Raw genomic sequence first — 20,633 nt, 5'->3', positions numbered from 1 at the left:
CTATTAGAGCAGGGCTCTTTGCCTAAGAGGGAACTGGGAGAGGTATCCAGGCAAAGAGCCATAAACACAGCCTGAGCCCTTGTTCCCGTTTTGGGTGCCCCAGGCACAAGGAAAGTGCATTCTATTTGGCAAAGTGCTAAGAACAACTTGGTATCGATTTGCTTTTCGGCTAAAGCCAAGGATGCCTGCTATTATGGACTTGAGGTTTCTTGAAACTTTTCCACAGTCACTTTTGATTATTGCAAGTCTTCCCATCGTTAGAGATAATGAAACAACCCAAAGTGGTTGAAGGGCTTGTTTTGGGCCAGGAAGTGATGGGAAGAAACTGTGTAACTACGCAGTTCCTCTGTAGGATCCTTGAGGAGGTCTGATCCTCTCCCGCCTTCCTTGGAGACCCCAGCTAGGCCCCCTCCCCCTCTGGGGCTGGCTCCCTGGGCTGTCTCAGCTCAGCGGTGGTGTGTGTATGTGTGTGGCCCTGGACTACTATGATTTCATGCTTGCTTTGTCATGTACTCTTCAAAACTTGTGGTATAATGCAAACGATCACGCTGTACATTTGCAGTGTAAATTGTAAAATACACAGAATATACTGCAGTATAATTGTGCTGGTCATGAGAGAAGCAGAGTATTTATCTTAAAATGTTAATTCATAGTGCACTACAAACGATGTGTTCTGAAGATGGGATGCAAGTTGAACGCCGTTTTGAGGACTGTTGTCACCGTCTTTTGAGCATGTCAGCAAATCTTTGTGATTGGAGCAAAGTCTGGGCTCACTGGTCATCATGTCCCTCTTTCCCTCCCCCCCATCCTATCCCCACCTCAACTCTGAAGGCTTTGAAGCCCTGATCTGTGTATGTCTCTGAAGACCTAGACCACCTAAAACAGCATCTGGACTTGAATACTTTCTCTGGGCTAACTGTCTTCTCCCCAACTCTAAACACTCTCCCAGGCATCTTCCAAACTTGAGAAGTCAGAGCTCCTGTCCAAAGAGGCCAGGCATTGAGTCAAGCACACGACTGGTGTGTTTCTGTTCCACTGCTGTTGCCTCGGCAAATGACAAGGATGAGCCCAGGGCTCCCAAGGGCTTCAGCGCTTGCCACTTGATGCAGTTGGCTTTGGCCCATTTCTCAGACCTAACAATTAGGTCTGATGTCAGCTACTTTCCCTAAGACTTGAAGGCAGTTCAGGATGGCAATCTGGGATAAAGCCATAAGGTCTTCTGGGATATTCAGAATTAGACTTGAGCAGAAAAATATCTTTTATTTTTGTTTATGTGAATGACCAGGGTTCTTAACTCTGTATATTAAACCTATATATATATATATATATATATATATATATATATTTTTTTTTTTTAACACAAGGAACAGTGGGGAGTCCTGGGCCTTGATCTGATCAACCCTCTGGAACGTGCTCAGGCTCCAGACTGGCTGTCTTCCCTGATACAGATGAAGAAGGACATATTTCTATTAACGGGAATTGGACCTCTTTAATCCAGGCTTCCTACCGCATTTGCTAACAGGCCAACTGGCACAGGTGGTGTCCAAGGACCTCAGCCCACGAGAGGAATGGAATGTGACATGTTTTGCTGCCACCAGCACTCCCAAGGGTGATGGGACAAATAAGGAATTGATTTTCCTTATAAAAGAGACTGAATAATAGCATGTGTGTGTTTCATGGACACTGGCAAGTTGAGGTTAAAAGGATGGCAAGAGAATTGATGTCTGGTTGAGCCGAGAGGCTTCCAGGGAATTGTTGCCTTAATAACATTATTATTAACATTTACTGAGAACTTACTAGGTACCAGGCACTGTGCTCGGCACTGTGTGTGCACCATCTCTCCTAATCCTCACAATCTTTGAGTTAGGGACTGTTGCTACCCCTCTTTTTATGAATAAAGAAGCAGGCTCAGAGAGGTTAAGTAACTTGCCAGAGTCCTCAGCTTTGCCAACGCAGAAACTTCTGTAGCTCAGTCTATTGGAGTTAACAGGTTCTAGCCTGCCTCCTACAAAATAATCTCATAATTCCTAAACACTTACTATGTGTCAGGTGGTGGTAGTAAGTTGAATTGGAATGGTTTAGTCAGGACTCTGTCCACTTCGTGAAGAGATGACAACTCAAACTGAATAGGCAGAAAGCAGATTTACTGGCTTGCAAAAAATGTTCAGGGTTAGTATTGCTTCAGACATGGCTGGATCCAGCAGACAAAAATGTCTTTGAGATTCTATTTCTTAGTTCCCTGTGTAGGTTCTATTCTCAAATGGGCAATCCTGTGGTGACAAGATGGTTGCCAACAGTGCCAGGCTTGCAACCTTACAGATCTAAATTCAGAGGATTAAAAACAGAAGGAAATGCCTTTCTCTGTTGTTTAAACACCCTTCGCCCACCAAACTCTCAAAATTAGCTGTTTGTATAAGATTGGTTTGGCTTGGATCATATACTCATTCCTTTCTAAATACCCTGGCCAAAGGGCTACAGGGCTCTGGTAGGTCAATCTGGGTTATGTACTCACCCTGGAGCCATGGGTAGTTAGTGTATGGACAGGAAGTGGAGGAGGGCTGAAAACCCAGAGGGCAACTGATGTGCAGTTATCAAAAAAAGTAGGGATGGATACTGGGGAGACAAAAGCAGCAGTGGGGGGTTCTGGGAACATAAAGAAGGGGCACTTAGCTAATAAAGCAAGGGGCTAACTTATTTATGATGGGAAATATATGCCTGGTTCATGACCGAACTGGACACCCACCTAGGGCACTGCCCTCTTGTCAGTAAGTCCAGCTAGGGGCAGGTTGCTTCAGTAGTAAAAAATTAGAACAAATGGAATTACATGTTTCTAAGAAATACCTCCATCAAACTATTTGTGGGCAATCAGGTTCAACTGCAAGGAAGAGAAAACCTTAAATACCAATTAAATAAAGAGGATAGAAGTTTATTATCCTGTAAAGCAAGCCCAGCGGTAAACAGGTCAGGCCTGGTATGGTGGCTCCATGTTTATCACGCACCCAGGCTCCTTCTCACTTGTAGCTCTATCACCATTCACACATAGCTCCTTCTCCTTCACAGTCCAAGTGATGTGTTCAAGTTCCAGCCATCGAGCCCACATTCTAGCCAGCATAATGGAAGGAGGAGATGGGCACACACTCTTTCAAGGACAATCCCGTAAGTTGCTCATGCCCCACTGGCAAAAATTTAGTCAGCAGGTTATACCTATCTGCAAGGGAGGCTGGGAAATGTGTTTATTCTGGGAAGAACAGATACAGGGAGACCGTAGGTCTTTGTCAGAAGGGCATCCTAACAGACAGCCCCTTCTAGGCTACAGACTGGCCTAACCAATGGTTGAAGACCAGTTACCTGGAACCCAAGCATCTTCCAAAGGCAACCCTAAATATGTAAGACGTAAGCAACTGTTAATCTTTGTTGCCCTCTTTTTTAATCATCACTCTTTAATTAGCATAAACGTCCAGTTGCAATTTAATTGCTTCTTTTTCAAAGTATAAATTATTTTTCTTAGAAATGAGTATGCTTTTTCCTAAAAAAAAGCATGTGTTTCCCATAAGTAGTGAAACAATGCCAATATGTATAAAGTACTTTCTCCAAACTCCTCATTTTAAACCATAACAGCCTGCTGCATGTCCTTCTACCTTTCTTTCATGATCATTTAGACACATTTGTATGTTTTGTTTGTTTTCACAAAAATGGGTTCTCATGATATACATTACTCTGAAAATTTTTCTTTTTGCTTAAGAAATACATCATGGACATGTCACAGGTTAAGAGCTAGAGATCTGACTCTTTCTTGTTAACAGCTGCACAATGCTCCAGAGTATAGCTGTTATATAAATTATTCGACCATTCCCCTTGATGGGCTCTCAAGTCATTTCCATTTTTCTGTGACCACAGGCCATGTTGCAGTAAACCTCTTGTACTGATGTCCTTATATCTCAGTGCTCTTAGTTCTTTGAGTTGGGGTCTTTGAAGTAGGACTGTTGGGTTAAAAGGTACATTTAAAATTTGTAATCAATATGGCCAGATTACCTTCTAAAAAAGATTGGAACAATCCACATTCCCACCCACAATGTATGAAAGTTTTCATTTACCATAATTCTTGCCAGTACCAAAGGTCATTACTCTTCTGATTGATATGTCATTGCTGTCTGATTGATAGTTGACCAATGGTATCTTGTTGCTTTGGTTTACATCTTACTGACTACATGTACATGTAATCTTCTTTCATATGCTTATTGAAAAGCAGAAAATCATAATGGTTTAAAGACTCTGGAGTCATTCCACCTGAGTTTGTGTCCTGGCTCAAGATGGGTGACAACCTATTGTATGACTTGGGCAAGTTACTTCATTCCTCTGAGCCTGTTTCCTTAGCTGAAAAACAGGGATATTATCTATTTCATAAGGTAAGTTGTGAGGATTAAAAGACATAATACTTGTAAAGTACCCGAAACTCTATCCAGCACATAGCAAGTACTAAATAAATGGTTAGTGACTATTACTGTTGACCTTTTAGATTTCTTACCTATTGGGTGTTCTCTACTGGTGTGATTGTTTTGTAGTGATCAGTTTGTGGGAACTCTTTGTATATTAGCCATATTAATCTCAATCTGTCACTCATGTTGGAAATATTTCCCCAGTCTATCATGCGTCTTTTACAGATACAAGATTTGTTTTCCCAAAATTTCTGTTTATGTAGTCAAATATGTCTGTAATTTCCTTTAGAGTTTATAGGTTTCCTGTTTTGCTTATGATCTCCCATCATAAGATTATAAATATAGTCTCCTAAAAATTCTTCCAGTATTTCATTTTAACATTTAAATTTGTAGTCCTTCTGGTATTTTGTGTGTGTGTGTGTGTATGATGTGAGGTAGGGATTTGATTGTTCTCTATGCACCTTACTGGAGCTCTATTTATGTAGTAGCTACACATGTCAGATTTAATTTAGAAACTTCATGGAAAGAAAAATTTGGAAGAAAATATAGTATTTATAGCAGTAAGTAACCGGGTAGTTCTGAATATTAATGGGTTTTTTTCTCTTAATGGACTCTTCCCCTTCTTTTTTTCACATGAAATATTACAGGAAACTCCAACATACAAAATTGGCTATTACTGTTTGACATGGTGAAAGATAACAAAGTAACAAAGTTGAGGAGTAAGATAATGAAGAGCCTTGTAAACAAGGATAAAGTTTTATAATAAAAGTTTAGATTTTATTCTGAAATAATGGGGGGAACGATTAAAAGATTTTAGACAGAGGAGTGACACAATCAGCTCTGCAAAGAATGGACTGAAGTATGACAACAGCGGAGGCAGAAACACCACTAAAAGGGCATCACACAAGTCCTAGCAACAGATACTGTTCCCTTGGACAAGGGTGACGGAAATGGAGATGGTTTTGGGGTATATTTACATGACACACCAAGAGAATTTAATGACTAATAGAGATGTCTGGGGTGAGAAAGAAGAGAGGGAAGTGTCAAGAATAATGCCCATGTTCTGGTTTGAGAAACAGGGTGGAGGATAGTGCCATTTATCAAGAAAAGGAAACAGTGGAAGAAGAGCAGATTTTGAGGGGAAAATGGTGGGGTTAGTGTAAGTTATCTGTGTTAATTAAGTGGGGGAATATCCAGATGACAGGTGGTCATTCAGATCTGGAGCTCAGGATATATGCCTGGGCTTAAGATAGGAATCTGGAAGTTATCAACATACATTTGGAAACCACAAAGCCATGGAACTGGATGAGATTTTTCAGAGCATCTATAGGGCAAGAAGGCCTAAGACATAGGAGGGACACTGATTCAGTTGGGGTGCTCTGACTGTAAGCAAAAAAAAAAATCACCTCTGGCTACTGGGCCTCTGCATATGGTTGTACAGGGGATACCTTGTGCAGCCATAAGTAATTTACTGGAAGGATATGAGGAAGTTCACAAAAATTAGAGAAGCTTAACATTCAAGAAAATCAGGAACCTGGGCAACTGAGGAAATCTCAGTAACAGGAACTTACATGCCTCTTACGTATTACCTTCTGGCAGCATGGGACAGGGCTAGCTTCCCGAAGGAAAGGTGAGGTGCTATTCTCAAAAAAGGGGGAAAAATACAGAGTAGGCAAATGCAGCTGTCTGCTGTTCTATCCCTTGGCTGCCCAGTACATGCATTCTTTAGGAACAATTTTATAAATGACTCCATTCAACATACTGTAGAAAATGAATTCATCTTCTCCCCAGGGGAGATAACCTAAAATAATTTCCAGTTATCACACCCAGTGTCAAGTCTAGATTTCTGGGTGATAGTCATTCTTCTCTAGATCTTAACCCCCTGTCTTGACAATCTACAACTTATGGATTTACTGTTGGATTTACCAACACACCCATATATATTAGTCTGGGGACACTGCCAGCAGAATAGCTCAGTTCCAATGGAGGGGAAGTCTGACTGGGCTAACTTGGATCATGCTCAAACTTCAGCCAGGAAATATGAGAGGCAAAGTACTGAAATGGAGAGAGAGGAGAGGGATAAAAAGGTAAGCTAGGAAATATGGGTAGAGGCTATATAGATCTTATTTCCACAAGTCACAGGGCTAGAGCTGGTAGTTGTCCCTTGGTATGCATGGGGGACTGGTTCTAGGACCCCAGTGGATACCAAAATCTGCAGATGCTGAAGTCCTTTATATAAAATGGCATACTACAGTTGGCCCCCTGTATCTGTAGGTTCCACATCCCCAGATTCAGCTGTGGATTTTGATCCACATTGGTTGAATCCAGGTGCAGAACCCGTGGTTATGGAGAGCCGACTGTGCTTATCTCCTCCTCCTTCACTACACACTCTATGTTTTCTTTAGCCAAAGGTTTTTGACTAATGGGAACACCCAAACTTTTATTCCTAAGGTATTTGGGGGTTGAAAATTTCCAAGTCTTTTGAATCTTCCCAGATACCAGTACTCCATAAGTCAGTCTCTTTTCTGATTGCCTTAATTTTCACAAAAGATCTTACCAATGCAGCAAATTCAATCAGCATCATAATTCTGCAACTTGTGGAATCAATCTCCAAGTTCTATTACAATAATTTACAATTATACACTCCTAACTCAATGGTCTTCGCCTTCCTTATCCACTTCAAATTGTCCTATTGTCAACAGCTAACTGGTTATCCAAATGTTGCCTCAATAGGTACATGATTCCAAATGACAAGGGGGAGCATCTTTACTAGCTGTTTTGCCATTGCAAATTGCTCATTGTCCTCCTACCCCCACTGCAGCACACACAGAGGAAGTGTTCCTGCTGCCTTTCAGTCTCAGTGCAGTAATCAATTCCAGATCCCCCATGTTCCTGAGGGTTTGAAGCCTATTATTTAACTGTTAAAGCAACAGAAACCAGTCATTTGGTTGCAAGCAAGAGAAACCCACTTTGGCTGACAAATAAAAAGGGAACACAATGAAGATATATGGTGGTCTGAGAAACAAAGGAAAATCTGGATAACTACGCCTTGACAACAGAAACGAGCACCTTTGGGGATGTCATCGCATGAACTTATATGGTTTCCTTGGGACACTACCATCAGAAGGACTCAGCTCCTATAATTTTGTGTCACCTCTCTCAAGACTCAAAGTCCTGGTGGGAGGGGAATTTAGACTGTACAAGCTTGGATCACACAATCCAACCTCGGTCAGTGAGCGAGCATGATGCAAGAATACTGTCATTTACGGTATTCCCACAGAATGGGAAGGAGTAGCATACCAAAGGAAAAGTGGAGATCTATCACTAGAAAAATGGGGAAATGATTTTGGGGGGGAGACAAAAATAGATGTCTGCTATGCCAATATTTAAATGATGAGAAGAACTAAACCTACAATGGAGCAACAGCCAGGAAGGTAGGAAGAAAATTACACTTGAAGAGTATGCCAAGATGCTGGTGGCAGTTGTCTGTGCTGCTGAAAGTTCAGATATGATGTTTATGTAATGGACTTAACAATAAAAGGCCATTATTGACCTTGACTGCAGCGAGATCAGAATACTCAAAGATTTCAAAGAAAATGAGACTTTTTCCTTCTCTCTGCCTTGTGTGAACCTGCAGTAGAGGTCTTAAAGAGATTAATGTTGGTTGAGAACTGGAATAATCTTTCATGAACACTGAAACTACAAAGTTCATAAGCCAAATATGCTCAGACATTAAAAATTAAGGAAAAATTACTGAGCTCTGAAAGATGCAAGAGTCTATCAGTTTGAGTAATGGATGAATAAATTTATCTAAATATTCACAAATATAAAGGCAGGTCTTTAAAATTATTTAACAAAACAGGCTCAGTGTTGAGTAACTTGCCAAGGTCAAACAGTAAGCACTAAATTTAATTTTAAAAACTCTTTATTTTAAAATAAAGTTTAAAGTTTAAGATAAAGTTTACTGTGAGTAGTGTAAAATATTCAAATACAGAAATGTATAAAGTTGAAAGTCTCATGTAATCTACACTGTTCAAAGAAAGCCATTAATAGATTTTTCTATGCATTATGAACATAAACACATAAATTTTTAAATGAGTTCATAGTACACATTTTTCTAGCAATGGTTTGTTTCACTTAATAAATCATGGCCATTTTTCCATGCCCATACACAATAAATGTATTTTATTCATTTTAACAGACATGTAGATTTTCTTATATGGCTGAACCATGTATTATGTAACCAATTCTTTGCTGATAAATATTTAGGTTTTTTTGTATATTTTTCTACCATGTAATTAATTTTTATGCTTCTGTAATAACCTAAACATTGTCAGTTCCTGTTCCATTTTATATTCTGGACTGGAAAATAATTTCAGTGTGGCCTTGACCTCTAGTTTAGTATTTGGATCTGTCAAGTTTTGCTATTGGTAGATAGTAGTATTAGGACTCAATTTCAAGTAATAGAAACCCAACTCAAAGTAACTTAAGCAAAGAAGGGTATTTATTGGTTCACATAACTGAAAAGTCCAGGGGATATACTAGCTTCAGGCACGGTTGGATCCAGGGGCACAAACATTGTCATCAGAACTCAAGTCTCTCCAACATTTGGCTCTGCTTTCCTCTGTACTGGCTTCATTCTTTGACTGGCTCATTTGATATGGTGGGCCCTGTTGGTCTGAGCTTTTCATCCTACAGAGCTAAGCAACCTCAGTAGAGCTTCTGAGCTTCTCCTCCACAGTTCACTAAACTCTTAGGGTTGGGTATCACTGGACCAGCTTGAATCAAACGACCATTCCTGAACCAATCACTATGGTCAAGGAGATGGACTGTGCTGATTGATCAGGTCTGAATTACATGTCCACCCATGAAACCAAAGATTAGGTCAGATTGAACCACATGGGCTGAAAAGGAGAGGAGGTTCCAAGAAACATCAGGGAGTTGTTGCAAAGGGATGGAATTGATGCTGGTCAATCAAAAACAACTGATGTCAATGGTAAGACCAGATACTGAAAAAGTTTAATCTCTGCTCATAAAGTTGAATGATAACAGCTGGCATTGTTCCTTCCTTGACAATAAATGTATTCTGGAAAAAATCATGAGGAGTATGTCTATCTTCTAAAAATCAAGAGGAGTAAGTTTGTCTTCTACTCAGGAGGCTTGTAATCTATTTGAAATGAATAATCATGTCCAATAGCACACTATCGATGATACAATAGAGTTTCAATGTAAGTAAACTCAGTGGTTCTGAGTTTGAGAGCCCAACTGTCTTGCTGACATGAAGCAGGACAACCAGCCTCCCACTGGCAAATAGTTCTGTGACGCTCATCAAGTCAGTGGTAAATTTTAAGCTCAGTGGAAAAGTTTTCTTATATTCCTTTAAGTCTTTTGCCAGGTTGAACTGGTACACTTCTGTGAGTACTGGCAAATCAGATTCATCTCTGTATTACTGTAGAACAGAGGAATGGACAGTGACTTCAATCTGCTCTGCTCCTTCAGATCTGGTAGAAAGGGTCCCAAGTGCTGAAAATGAGCTAATATATATAGGCATAGAGGCTTACTCTGCAGTTAAAAAAAAAAAAAAAGCTGCTGGTCAAGGAGTATACAGCACGGTCCTTCCTGTTGTGAACACTAAGTCCTGGTGGGTGAGGTGCAGGCTGCTTCTGTTCAAAACCTCTTGGTGGAACTGGGTATAAGATAGACCGAGATCAGCTACAGTCTTCTCAAGGACAGCCAGTCTGATTGCAGCAATATTTCAAAAAAGCAGGAAAGGGCTGTGTCAGGTAAATAGGCAAGTAAGTAAGGTACTTTCAGCAGGGCCAGCCATATCAATAGCCAGGCTATGATCTAGAAGAACAGGCAGTTTAATATCAAAACTCTGTACATTAGTTTTAACCCTGAGTACTCCAGGGTTAATCCACAGCATTTATTCTGGATACAATTTTCTGATCTTAAAGGGCCAGTCAGGTACAGCAACTTTCATTTTCCTGCTCATCTGCCCAAGAACTTTCAGCTCAGGAGAAGGCTATCTCCTTAATCCAGACTTGAGGTTCTGTTTAGGAGTCTATGCTACATCTGGGAGTGATAGGGTTGGGAGAGCCAGGTTCATCAAGGTTGGCCCTACTTTCTTTGGTAATCAAGTCTCCATCTTCTGTAACTCAGCCCATCTCTGAGAATCATCTTAACAAGTCAAGGCCTCAGACTGGTTGAATGGTACTGCTGAAAGATGAGATCTGAGGCATGGAGATAGTAAGATACTAGGTTTGAATTTTATGCTTTTTCCACCATCAATTCTTATACACAGTGTACATCAGACTCTTGAACAGATGATCATCTTTACCTTTAGTCCCTCATTTTGACAGGATTAAAGGGAATGACTGCCAGTGTAGATCAATGTCTTTTTCAGTCAAGTACAGGAGAAAAAGAAAATCGAGCTGACATTTTGAAGGCAATAGAAAAACTAAGCTTGTAGATAATTTCTTCTTTACAAATAACAGTTGTATATACAAGCAGGCCAGTCATCAGATTTTATTTGTTGAGGGTGAGCAGTATAGAGTAACCAGACTTAGGCCTTGTTTGATGATTTGTAGACTGACTCATAATCACAATTAGTCTAGAGAATAAGAGACAAAAGATAGAAAGAAACATTTCCAACATTTAACCAGTGCATTCGTTAAAGTAGCTGAGGACAGTGGGCCCTTAAGTTGACTCTGAAGAAATGAGACTTTTCTCATGGCACAAATCAAAGTCTACTTGTTCTACATGATCTGGTCTGGGAGGAGTTCATGAATCAAATCCCTCCTGAACAGGTAAGTTGTCTTAATACCTGAGAGTATTTCATGACAAGGAATGAAGTCAGCCACTGTGATTCAGTGTAAAACAATAGTACTGAGACAGATGAAATTCCATGAAAACATCCACAAGGACAGGGGACTGTGGTCTTTTGACATTAGGAAGAAGCAGCAGGAAGCTCTTGAGTCTACTGATAAAATCTTTAGCTGCAGGCTTTGTAGATTTCAAGTCAGTCTACATTTCCAGCAAAAAGGTAGATGATATGCAATTTGAGATGCCCACCAAGTAAGCTATCATGGCCTGGTCAAAAGGCCTACCTCCAAACTTCATTAACATCAACAGCTGATGGTACCAGACATCAAAACACCCATCTTAAAATCTCACTTGGCTGGAAGAAAATTTTCAAAATGGTCACATTTTAAATCACACAGATGAGAAAGGATGTTCAGAGATTGTCTCTTGTGGATCAGGTATTAAGTGTAGTTAGAGCTGAGTATTCATAATTTTGGAGACTAGGCAGATGTGCCAGTGACTGAGGAGTTGTTTTAGCGATTTTTCAAAGGTTATTAGCTCATTTATCCTGGAAGCAGCAGTTAAACTGAATAAAAACCAAGTAGTGTAACTGCCACTGGTTGAGTGATAGTGACATAGTCTGAGAAGATGAATAATAACCAGGTACCCTTTTAGGTATTGTTGCCAGTCTTTGAATTCTACTTTCAGTTTATAGTTATCCCTTGCACATGAAGTAGAGTACCATGGCTGAGGATGGGCGGTCCAATGTACAGTTGCTCTAATATGGCCTCAATGAGACATCAATTTCAGCATCAGCTTCAATACCTGGCGATTCATGTATCCAAGGAGGATCAAGACTTCAAGGTCATGTATTTCAAGTACCACTAGAGCATCTGGTGTTTGTGAAAGAAGCTGGGTAAGGGGGTTTGTCAGTGTAGGGTATGTATGAATTGCTCTCTGGCTATATCAAATCCAGGAATCACTGGAAGTCCATCTGTAGGTAGAGGGCTATTATTCTAGGTCCATTTGATACCACTTTCGGCCCATACGACTACTCTGGGGGGCAAAGATATGCCCATCTTCTTGTACTTTTCTGAGTTTGCTCACAGTAAGTATTCCTAAGAACGTTCAGCATCAACTGAACATGGATGGTGTTGGGTAGAGGTACAGAACAGAATGCCATTCAGGTCGAACATACTGTTGTCTAGGGCAGTGGTTTTCAAACTGTGTTCTGAAGAATTCTAGTTGTTGTAAAGAAGTCTCCTTAGGTGTCACCATGGTGGTAAAGTAAGATGCTTGTGGCAGGTTTCAGGCCCCCCACTTCTGCTTCCTCCAGAGCAGCTTCACTTTCACTCTGGGCTTCCATAAAGTTTTCATTCAAAGGGCTTCATGGCCACAAAGCCTTTGGAAAACCAATGATCTAAGAATAAGTTGTTCACAAAATGCTGAAATACAAAAAATAGGTCACAGAAACCAGAAACTGTGTGAGCAAAGCCTGTGGTAAGCCAAGGTGTTTTCCTATTTATTCTTTCCCTAATGTGGGCCACATTTCAAAATGAAGTTAACATTCAAGTCTGCTACAAATTCAGATTGCCTGAAATTGGGCTTTTAAGTGACTATCAGAGAAAAAGCCTATTGGTTTTAAGGGACAATAGTGCTGGGGTTTTTACAGTCAGCATACAGCTGCAAAATGCATTCATTTCTTTGTTATTTCAAAAATTCCCTGGCTGGATGACTTCTCTTCAAGTATTAGTAAGACCTCAGTGGGCCACAACTCAAATCCTAATATCTCCTTCTCACTCCTCCTCCCCCTTTTCTCTATTCTCCTCCTCCCTTCCCTTCCCAGACTCCTCACCCACCTGAGATGCAATTCCCTTAAACTAGATTTACAGCACAATTCTACGGACAGAAAAGTATATTGCTAAATGTCATGGAATTCATCTAATATTGTGGCAGAATTAACTCCCCCACCCCCATCCCATGTATCCCCACAAATCTTCTAGAGGTTTGACAGAAAATAAAGGTAACTGTCAAGATGTGGGGCTCTCAGATGAGGAAGACATACTAATTCAAGTAGTTATTGACAAGGCAAAAAAAGGGGGGGGTTTCAAAGATGCTGTTTATTCCTGGGTCTCCAGGGTAATCTGTTGGCAATCAGGAAGCACTGGCTATACTGCTTTAGAGCAGTTTTCCCATTCCACTAAAAGGAATGCTGCAAAAATAACTTTCTGTGCTTGATTAAACTTAGGACACACTGGACCAAACAGCTAAATGAGGCTCTTTACAGCAAGCCTTCTGAGATCCTTTAATACACTACACTGCATTATGAATCAGGGAAGGGGACACAGTTACAGTATTTTACCACCTTACTGGACTACAGAAGCTCTATGATATATATGTGTATATCAAATATATACACACACACACACATATATATGAACAGTACTGTTCTAAAAAAATCGATGGCTCATTCTATGTAAATATTAGTTTGGGGATAGAGGACCACAGGTAGATCTTGGTGTCCAGGAATATTAGTAAGAATTAACAACAACAAAAAAAGACATGATATGAACAGGGATCTTCAATCAACTAGGCCATCTTTGGGAAGACCATGAAGATGGATGAAAGATCTAAAAGCAGCTCTGTGTTTCATAATGGGTAATCCTGCTGTCAAATGAACATTTTCTTTGTTGACTGGACAGTCTACCACCATGGAGACAGTCTACTCCTAAATGTCAGAGATGCTGTAATGGAATTCTGATCTAGGTACAGCTATCACAAGATTACATGTATGACATCCTGACTGATTGAGGGCACCAGATCAGGAAGTTGGAAACTTTTCTGGGGTTCCCACTCTCCAATTATTATAACACTGGGTAAAACAGAGGCTAAGTTAATTCCAAGGAGAGAACTGGACTAGGAGTCAGAAGGCCTGGCCTCTACCACTTTGTAGCTGTGTCACCTTGGATAACCTTTTAAATTCCCACTTCCTCATTTGCAAAAAGGGATTATAATTTGTGTTATTTGATAATTGAGAGTAATGCATGTAAAAGTGCTTTGAAACTGTAAAGTGCTATATAAACATAAGGGATTACCATATAGGTTCTACCTGGATGTATCAAGAGGCCTTTTCTGGAATCTGATTGGAGCTTTGTGAGATGCTGTTAGGTAAAGGGATTCCTTGGTAGAATTTCTTACATTTGTGTGAAAAGTTCTGGTTCCTGAGTAATCCCAAAGAAGATGCTGTGAGTTCACTGTGCCTTTGTTTTAATCCCAATGGGTCAGAATATCTGCTTGCTCATTCAGTAGGTTACTACAGATTTGACATGGAAAAAGAATGGGGTCCAGATTAGATACTTCCTGAATTTCAATCATTTAAGATACTGGGGCATGGTCCAATGTGGTTCTCAAAAAGATGTTGCCATTCTTCAGACAGTGCTGATAACTAAAAATCCCCTGGTCCAAATTTATTATGTGTCTCTGAAGGCTTTAACTGAAGAAATGAAATGCACACTCATGGAACAAACAGCCTTTGTTGTGATAAAATAGCTTCAGCTATTTGGCTTGAGGAGTTTGACTTCACTACAAAGGGCTGTGTTGAATCTCGGTAGAACAGGACAGGAGTGGAGGTGAAGGCCACATCATGATGATTTGCTGGATGCCTCCTGGGTCACAGTGGTCCACTGGAATGATGTCTTCTTCAGTAGTAAGGTGGTAGAATCACCATGGGCAAAAATCCAGGTACCAGATCTGTAGGCTGATGGAATAGCACAAAGGTAGTCAGACGGTCCAGGTGAACACTCAGCAACCAGGAGGCACAGGACTGGAGGGGAGAGGGACAAAACATACAAGATAACAAATGCTTGGAATTACAAAGAAAGGACTCTAACACTGGGGTGGGGCTGCTGTCACCACATCAGCTGCTTGACGGACACTAATTCTTGACAAGCATGGCTTAGAAGCTGACAGATGATAAATGGGGGAAAAAAGCCTTATGATTAACCATCAGTGATGGTAAGAACAGAAAGAGTTCTCTGGTAAAGACTGTTTCCTGACTCTTGAGGACAAACTGTTTTAGGGAAGCAGCAGATGGGAACTGCCCCAAGTCTCATACTTTGGGGTAGTAATTTGATTGTATTCAGGTTGCTGGACAGTGGTTGGTGGAGAAAGAAGTGGCTCCAAAGGTGGTATGAGAACTGGATTTAATTTTATATACCAACACCAAAGCAAAGCAAAGGAAATACTGTTGCTCTTCCTTTTCCAATGCCTTTCACAAATTGTCTTATGGTCTTGTACTTGTAAAAGCTATCCTTAATTACATTTTCGTAAGATTCCATGTTGAGTGCGAGAGAATAAGGTACGCAGGGAATAAGGCCCTGGCCCTTGCACCCCTCTGTAATACCCTATGCAGCAGAGCAGTTTCTCTTTATATTTGAGGGCTCCCTAAGTCTTTTTAAAGTGAGAATTAAAAAATAATAAAGCATGAAATAAAGGAAGAGACATGGCCCAAAACTAGTGACTTTTTCCCTAATCGGGAGTAATTAGGTTATCACACAGCAACTAAGCAAACATTTATTGAGTGCTTATTGTGAGATCGCCTGTTCTCTAAATTCCTTCTTTCTACTAGTGCTTCATCATATATGGTAATATGTCTGGGCAAAGATTCCCAAGACAAAACCCTTGCTTTCACGGGGCTTGCTATCTGGAAAGAGCTAATGCCTGCAAAAAACGACTTTACAAGCTATTTGTATACAAAGATAGATAAAAGATATATAACAACACATTATAAAACTTAAAAAAGATAATTTCTGGCTAAAGTTAGGAAATTCATCAAGGAAAGAGCATCTGAGTTGGATACTGAATAAATGGCAGTTTTGATAGGTGAAGAAGCAGAGGAAGGCATTCCAGGGTAGAGAAGAGAGCGCAAATAAAAGTGCAGAGATGGTAAAGAATAAGGCATTTTGGAAAATGGCAAGTACCGTAGTTCACTGTGGGTGGAGCATCGCCAGAGTTTGCACTGAGAGTGTGGCGAAAATTCAGGTCTCCGAATTCCCAGTAATAGCGCTGGTGGCAGTGTTTGCTCAGTCATTGTCTCTTTTCTCAAAGCGAGGAAACAGTCCCCAAATTCAAAAATAAAAAAATCCAGCTCCCAAGTTCCTGTCACATCTTGATAATCTCTTCCAGGTCCCAGATCCAGTTCTTGAAAATCTGGAAATCTGGAGTCCACGCCATGACTACACTGAAGGACATCTGTTCCAGCGAGAGCAGAACGCTGTAGTGAAACACTTTCAACTTCCTATCCTGGACAGCTCATGTTTTGTCACAGAATTTCAAGCTTTGAGTTCCAGTTGTTTTTTTCCTCCTTTCTCCTGAGGAAAGCATCTTATCACCACAGTCTTAAGATTCTTTTGAGGTACATCCAGATTTAATTACAAAAGAGCTAAAAGACCAACACATCTTTCTCCAAAACAGTCACTCCTCTGGAATTGAGATTCTTTGTCTCTGCCCTCTAGGTAAAGGGAATAGTCAATTGATTTTTCCCAGATGTCTGTATGAAATAGCAGAACCGGCTAACACCTAACAAACAAAACACTTAAGTGGGTTTGTGTTTACTTGCTTAGAACTGTACCACTGGTAAGCACCACTCCACAAAGTGAAAATGTTTGAAATCCAAGTGTTCAAACATTTCTATAGTGTTTGCTGGATAATGGCCTGGAATTTGATAAAAGCAGCTGACAATTAACAAAGAAGCAAAAACTGGCATTTTGGCCATCTTAGTAACACACTTGCAAGCAAAGAGAATACAAAGCAGGCCGAGGGGGAGAAAGTTAAGGTTTGAAACACTTGCAATCTACTGATTTAGAGGTTCAGCAGACATTCTAACAAAACTTTTCAGAGAATGTTAACCTTCAATTAATAAAGACAAACCCCCAAACATCTTCAGGAATCCCACGCCTGGTTCAGTTTGTTCCAGTCAGCCAGCTTGCTAAAAATCCACCTGCACCATTAATTAGCTGGACTTGGCAGCACCATTTAAAAATAAGCCTGCTCACTACCAACCACACAAACTAAGAATATAAGATAGGAGCAAGTAACGGATGGCAGCCATGGTCATGGAAAATGTTCAATGAAACAGAAAGGTAGTCAGGCACCAGAAAATAAAAAGTTGTTGGGCCAAAGATTAAACAGGCTTCTTGATACTAGAGAACACATCCACTCCTACTTTTAGCTGCTTTATATTGGGTGCCACTGTACCATATGCGTCAGCCACCTTTCAGGCAACCCATGGTGAAAAGATTCAGAATAGAAGCCAAGCAGTGGAGTGTTGTTACCCCGAATACCCACTATGCATAGAACAGCTCACATATCCCAGGGATTCAACAGGGGCTTCAAATTGGTTGTGACGGGTCCCAAATGACATCTAGGCCTCAGTTTCCTCCTTGCGGCAAAGGAATTGTGGTTCTTAACTCTTCTGGGTCACAGCCCCCTCAGAAAACTTGCTGCCGATGGATCCTCATTCCCCTAAAATACATATTCCCACTAACTTTTGCACACAATTTCAGGGAAATTGGGAATATCCAACTCCAATCCAAGGTTCCCAGGTTCAAAATCCAAGGACTGGGCAATTGCTAAGTTTTCTTACAACTCAAAAAAAAAAAAAAAAGCCAACCATTACGAACAATAATCATCCCTTACATTCACCGACGCTTTATAGTTTACAAAGCGCTTTCAATCCCACAAACGTTGACAGAGGAGGAAACTGAGGCGCAGACAAATTACCAAGTGACTTGCCTAAGGTCACTCGGCCAGCTGGTGGCTAGGCCCGGAAGCAAACCCAGCTCTTCCGACTCCGGAGCCTGTCTCTCCACCCCGGAGCTGCCGCCAGAGCTCCCGCCCCTCACTAAGGCGGCATAAGGAGAAAAAGGCAAAGTAGGAAGCCCACCACCAACCATCCCCCGGCCCCCTCCTGCCCGCCCAACTGGGTCCTTGCAGGCCCCGAAGGGTGGCGCCAGGCCTCCAGGCCGGCCCCGGCCACCCCAGCTTCCCCGGCCGCGCCAAATCCCGCCGCCTCCCCAGGAGCGGGGCGGAGCAGCTGCCCGCCGCCGCCGACCACCCGGACGACTCCTCGTCGAATCGCAAACGCATAGGCCGCCGCCCGAGTTCTGCGTACGAGAAGAAAGACGCGGCGCGAGCGCCAACGGCCACCGGGCGCGCGCCGCGGCGGCCGGGCCTGCGCCCCAAGAGCTGGATGCCAGAGCAGGAGAAAGAGCCGCCAACCGATCGCTCGATCGACCGCGCGCCCGCTCCTTCGCCCTACCAGACCGGGGAGGGGGGGAGGGCGCGCCAGGGCTTCTTCGAGTTAGGGGCCTGACTCCCCGGCGACGAGACAAGATGGCTCCTCCGGTCCGCGCCGCAGCTGCCGTCCCGGCTGCGTCGCTCGGCCCGCCCCCGGTACTGTTTCTTTAAATGGCGGAGAGGGTCAAGAAAGCAGGAAGAGAGGCGCGCGCACTCACGTGACAGGGGAGTGCCCGGCTAACAAAATCCGGTCACGTGGAGACACTCTACCCACCAATCAGGAGGCTTCGCATCAGGGCGGGGGCGGGAGGAGGGGCGGCTCTGTGATTGGCCGAGTTCGCCGCGGAGGCCTCGGGGGCTTGGGGCGTCGGGGAGTGCGCGAGGCGGCCCCGGTTGTGTGCACGGGTGGAGACAAAGCGGTGGCTGAGGTGGCAGGGGCGGCAGCGGCAGTGGCGGCGGAGCAGCCCTGAACGCCGAAGTTTGTGGTGCTGAGTCCGGTCACCATCTCATCCAGCGCGGCGCCCGGGCGGCTGGTCTCGCGGCGGCGGCGGCAGCGGCGGAGGCGGAGGCGGCGGCAGCACATGGTTCCAAGAGCGCGCTGCGGTTGTTGGGTTCCAATTCCGTGGGGAGGGACAAAGGCAGCTGTGAGCGCCGGGCAACGTCCGCTCGGGTGGTGCGCGCGCCACTGCCCTCGAGCCGGGCGTTGAAGGCTGGGACTAACTCCTCTCCGCGAGGAGACGACGGGACCGAGGCCCAGTCAGGGCCTGAGAGGCTGAGGCCGGTGTCTGAGGGAGGTGGGGGAGGGGCGCGGCCCGCCTGAGTTAATTTGGGCGGGTCAATTCTGTGGCTACTTAGTGGGTCATTGTGAGGTAATTTGACCCACTACCCTGACGAAATTGGGGCACACAGCAAGCTAGGTTTGGTCCGGGCTTTGAAAACAGAAATCGGTCTTCAGCGCTTAGGAGATCTTTCAGTTGGGAGGTGGTGAAGCCGGAACTAACGCCATATGCACTTCATCAGCATCGAGGTCACCTGCCTGGGGCTAATTTAAGGATCCTGGGATCATTGATGGCGAAGACATGGGTGGTTGTCCAATTTTATGATTGAAGTTGCTAAATTTCCGGATTGGTAAGTTTCCGGATTGCTAAATTTCCTCACAGGAAATTTAGAGGAACAACAACAACAAAGGCTCGAAGAACATGAAGATGGAGCAGTAATTAAATCACCAACTCCAGTATCACCTACTCTAGGACCAACCGCATTCCACTCCGTGAACTGTTGTAAATTAACGCTGAAGCTCCTTAAGACTACACGTTTATGACATAGTTCCTTCCAAAATATTACATCATAGTCATTGAGAAGATTAAAAAAAATGTAAATGAGAAATCAATTTTTGTTTTAGACATCTTTTTGAATATATCTTGGTTAGATACTAGATAACCTTGTTTAACTAAGGAGCAGATTTACCAAACCTTTACTGGAAGGAATCCTGAAAAATCTGTTCCATTGTAAGCTTATAGTTCCCAGTTAGTGGGTAAAGAACTGGAGACCTCACTGCACTCATGGCTTTCACAAATTACAGCAGTCTGAATCGAGCTCAGCTAACCTTTGAATATCTACACACAAATTCGTAAGTATCCTATAGGTGCCACTGAGGTCACTGATAACTCGTTGCTTGATATTAATATGGAAATCCTCCCAGAAAATTTTGCATTTTTACTTTTTGGGATGTGTCACTGGATGAGTCTTGAGCTCTGTATGGAAGAACTGAGATCAGTGAAATGTTTGTTGCTAATCCAGAAGAATATGATCTTCCTTTATTGGATCAAAATTTATTCAATCAAATGCAAGCTAGTTCCTTGAAGTCAGTATATTGAGTTGTTTCATTCAAGTGTTTGATAGGAATCCAACAAGTACTGTTCTTTGGATCGCCGAAAGTTGGACTTTTCTAGTATCAACTCTTTCTTCTCTTTGGTGACAACAGCCAAAACAGTTGGGTTATAACAAGTCTTTTCTTTCTAAGAAGGAAAAAAGAAAAAAGGAATGAAGACGTTTAAATGGCAACTTGTGAGAAGACAGTTTTTCCCCAGAAAACAG

The 20,633-nt window shown here is 42.4% G+C and overlaps 2 protein-coding genes and 1 long non-coding RNA gene across 6 annotated transcripts in view; 1 reads left to right on the top strand and 2 right to left on the bottom strand.

Moving 5' to 3' along the window:
* Window positions 1–8,918: 8,918 nt before the first annotated feature.
* Window positions 8,919–16,352, bottom strand: LOC132502587 (uncharacterized). 2 transcript variants are annotated; one of them, XR_009534506.1, is made up of 3 exons: window positions 16,220–16,352; window positions 14,336–15,063; window positions 8,919–12,685 (listed from the first exon to the last, which is right to left on the bottom strand). It is a non-coding gene; the product is annotated as an uncharacterized LOC132502587 (long non-coding RNA). The 2 variants fall into 2 exon arrangements; XR_009534505.1 differs by having other exon boundaries at window positions 8,919–15,063.
* Window positions 16,353–16,429: 77 nt separating this feature from the next.
* Window positions 16,430–18,600, bottom strand: TUG1 (taurine up-regulated 1; the record flags this gene model as incomplete). Its single annotated transcript, XM_060118334.1, has 1 exon — window positions 16,430–18,600. A coding segment is annotated over one exon (459 nt), but the record flags the coding sequence as incomplete, so codon positions are not given.
* A 283-nt stretch (window positions 18,601–18,883) lies between these two features.
* MORC2 (MORC family CW-type zinc finger 2) overlaps window positions 18,884–20,633 on the top strand; it is a 40,782-nt gene continuing 39,032 nt past the window's right edge. For all 3 annotated transcript variants that reach the window (XM_060119221.1, XM_060119220.1, XM_060119219.1), the window contains exon 1: window positions 18,884–20,166. In XM_060119221.1, coding sequence (XP_059975204.1) covers window positions 20,099–20,166 — 68 coding nt within the window. In that variant the 5' untranslated portion in view covers window positions 18,884–20,098. The remainder of the gene's footprint in view (window positions 20,167–20,633) is intronic.

This window comes from Mesoplodon densirostris, chromosome 15 (assembly GCF_025265405.1).
Source record: "Mesoplodon densirostris isolate mMesDen1 chromosome 15, mMesDen1 primary haplotype, whole genome shotgun sequence".
Lineage (NCBI taxonomy): Eukaryota > Metazoa > Chordata > Mammalia > Artiodactyla > Ziphiidae > Mesoplodon > Mesoplodon densirostris.
This window is presented reverse-complemented; position numbering and strand designations above follow the sequence as displayed.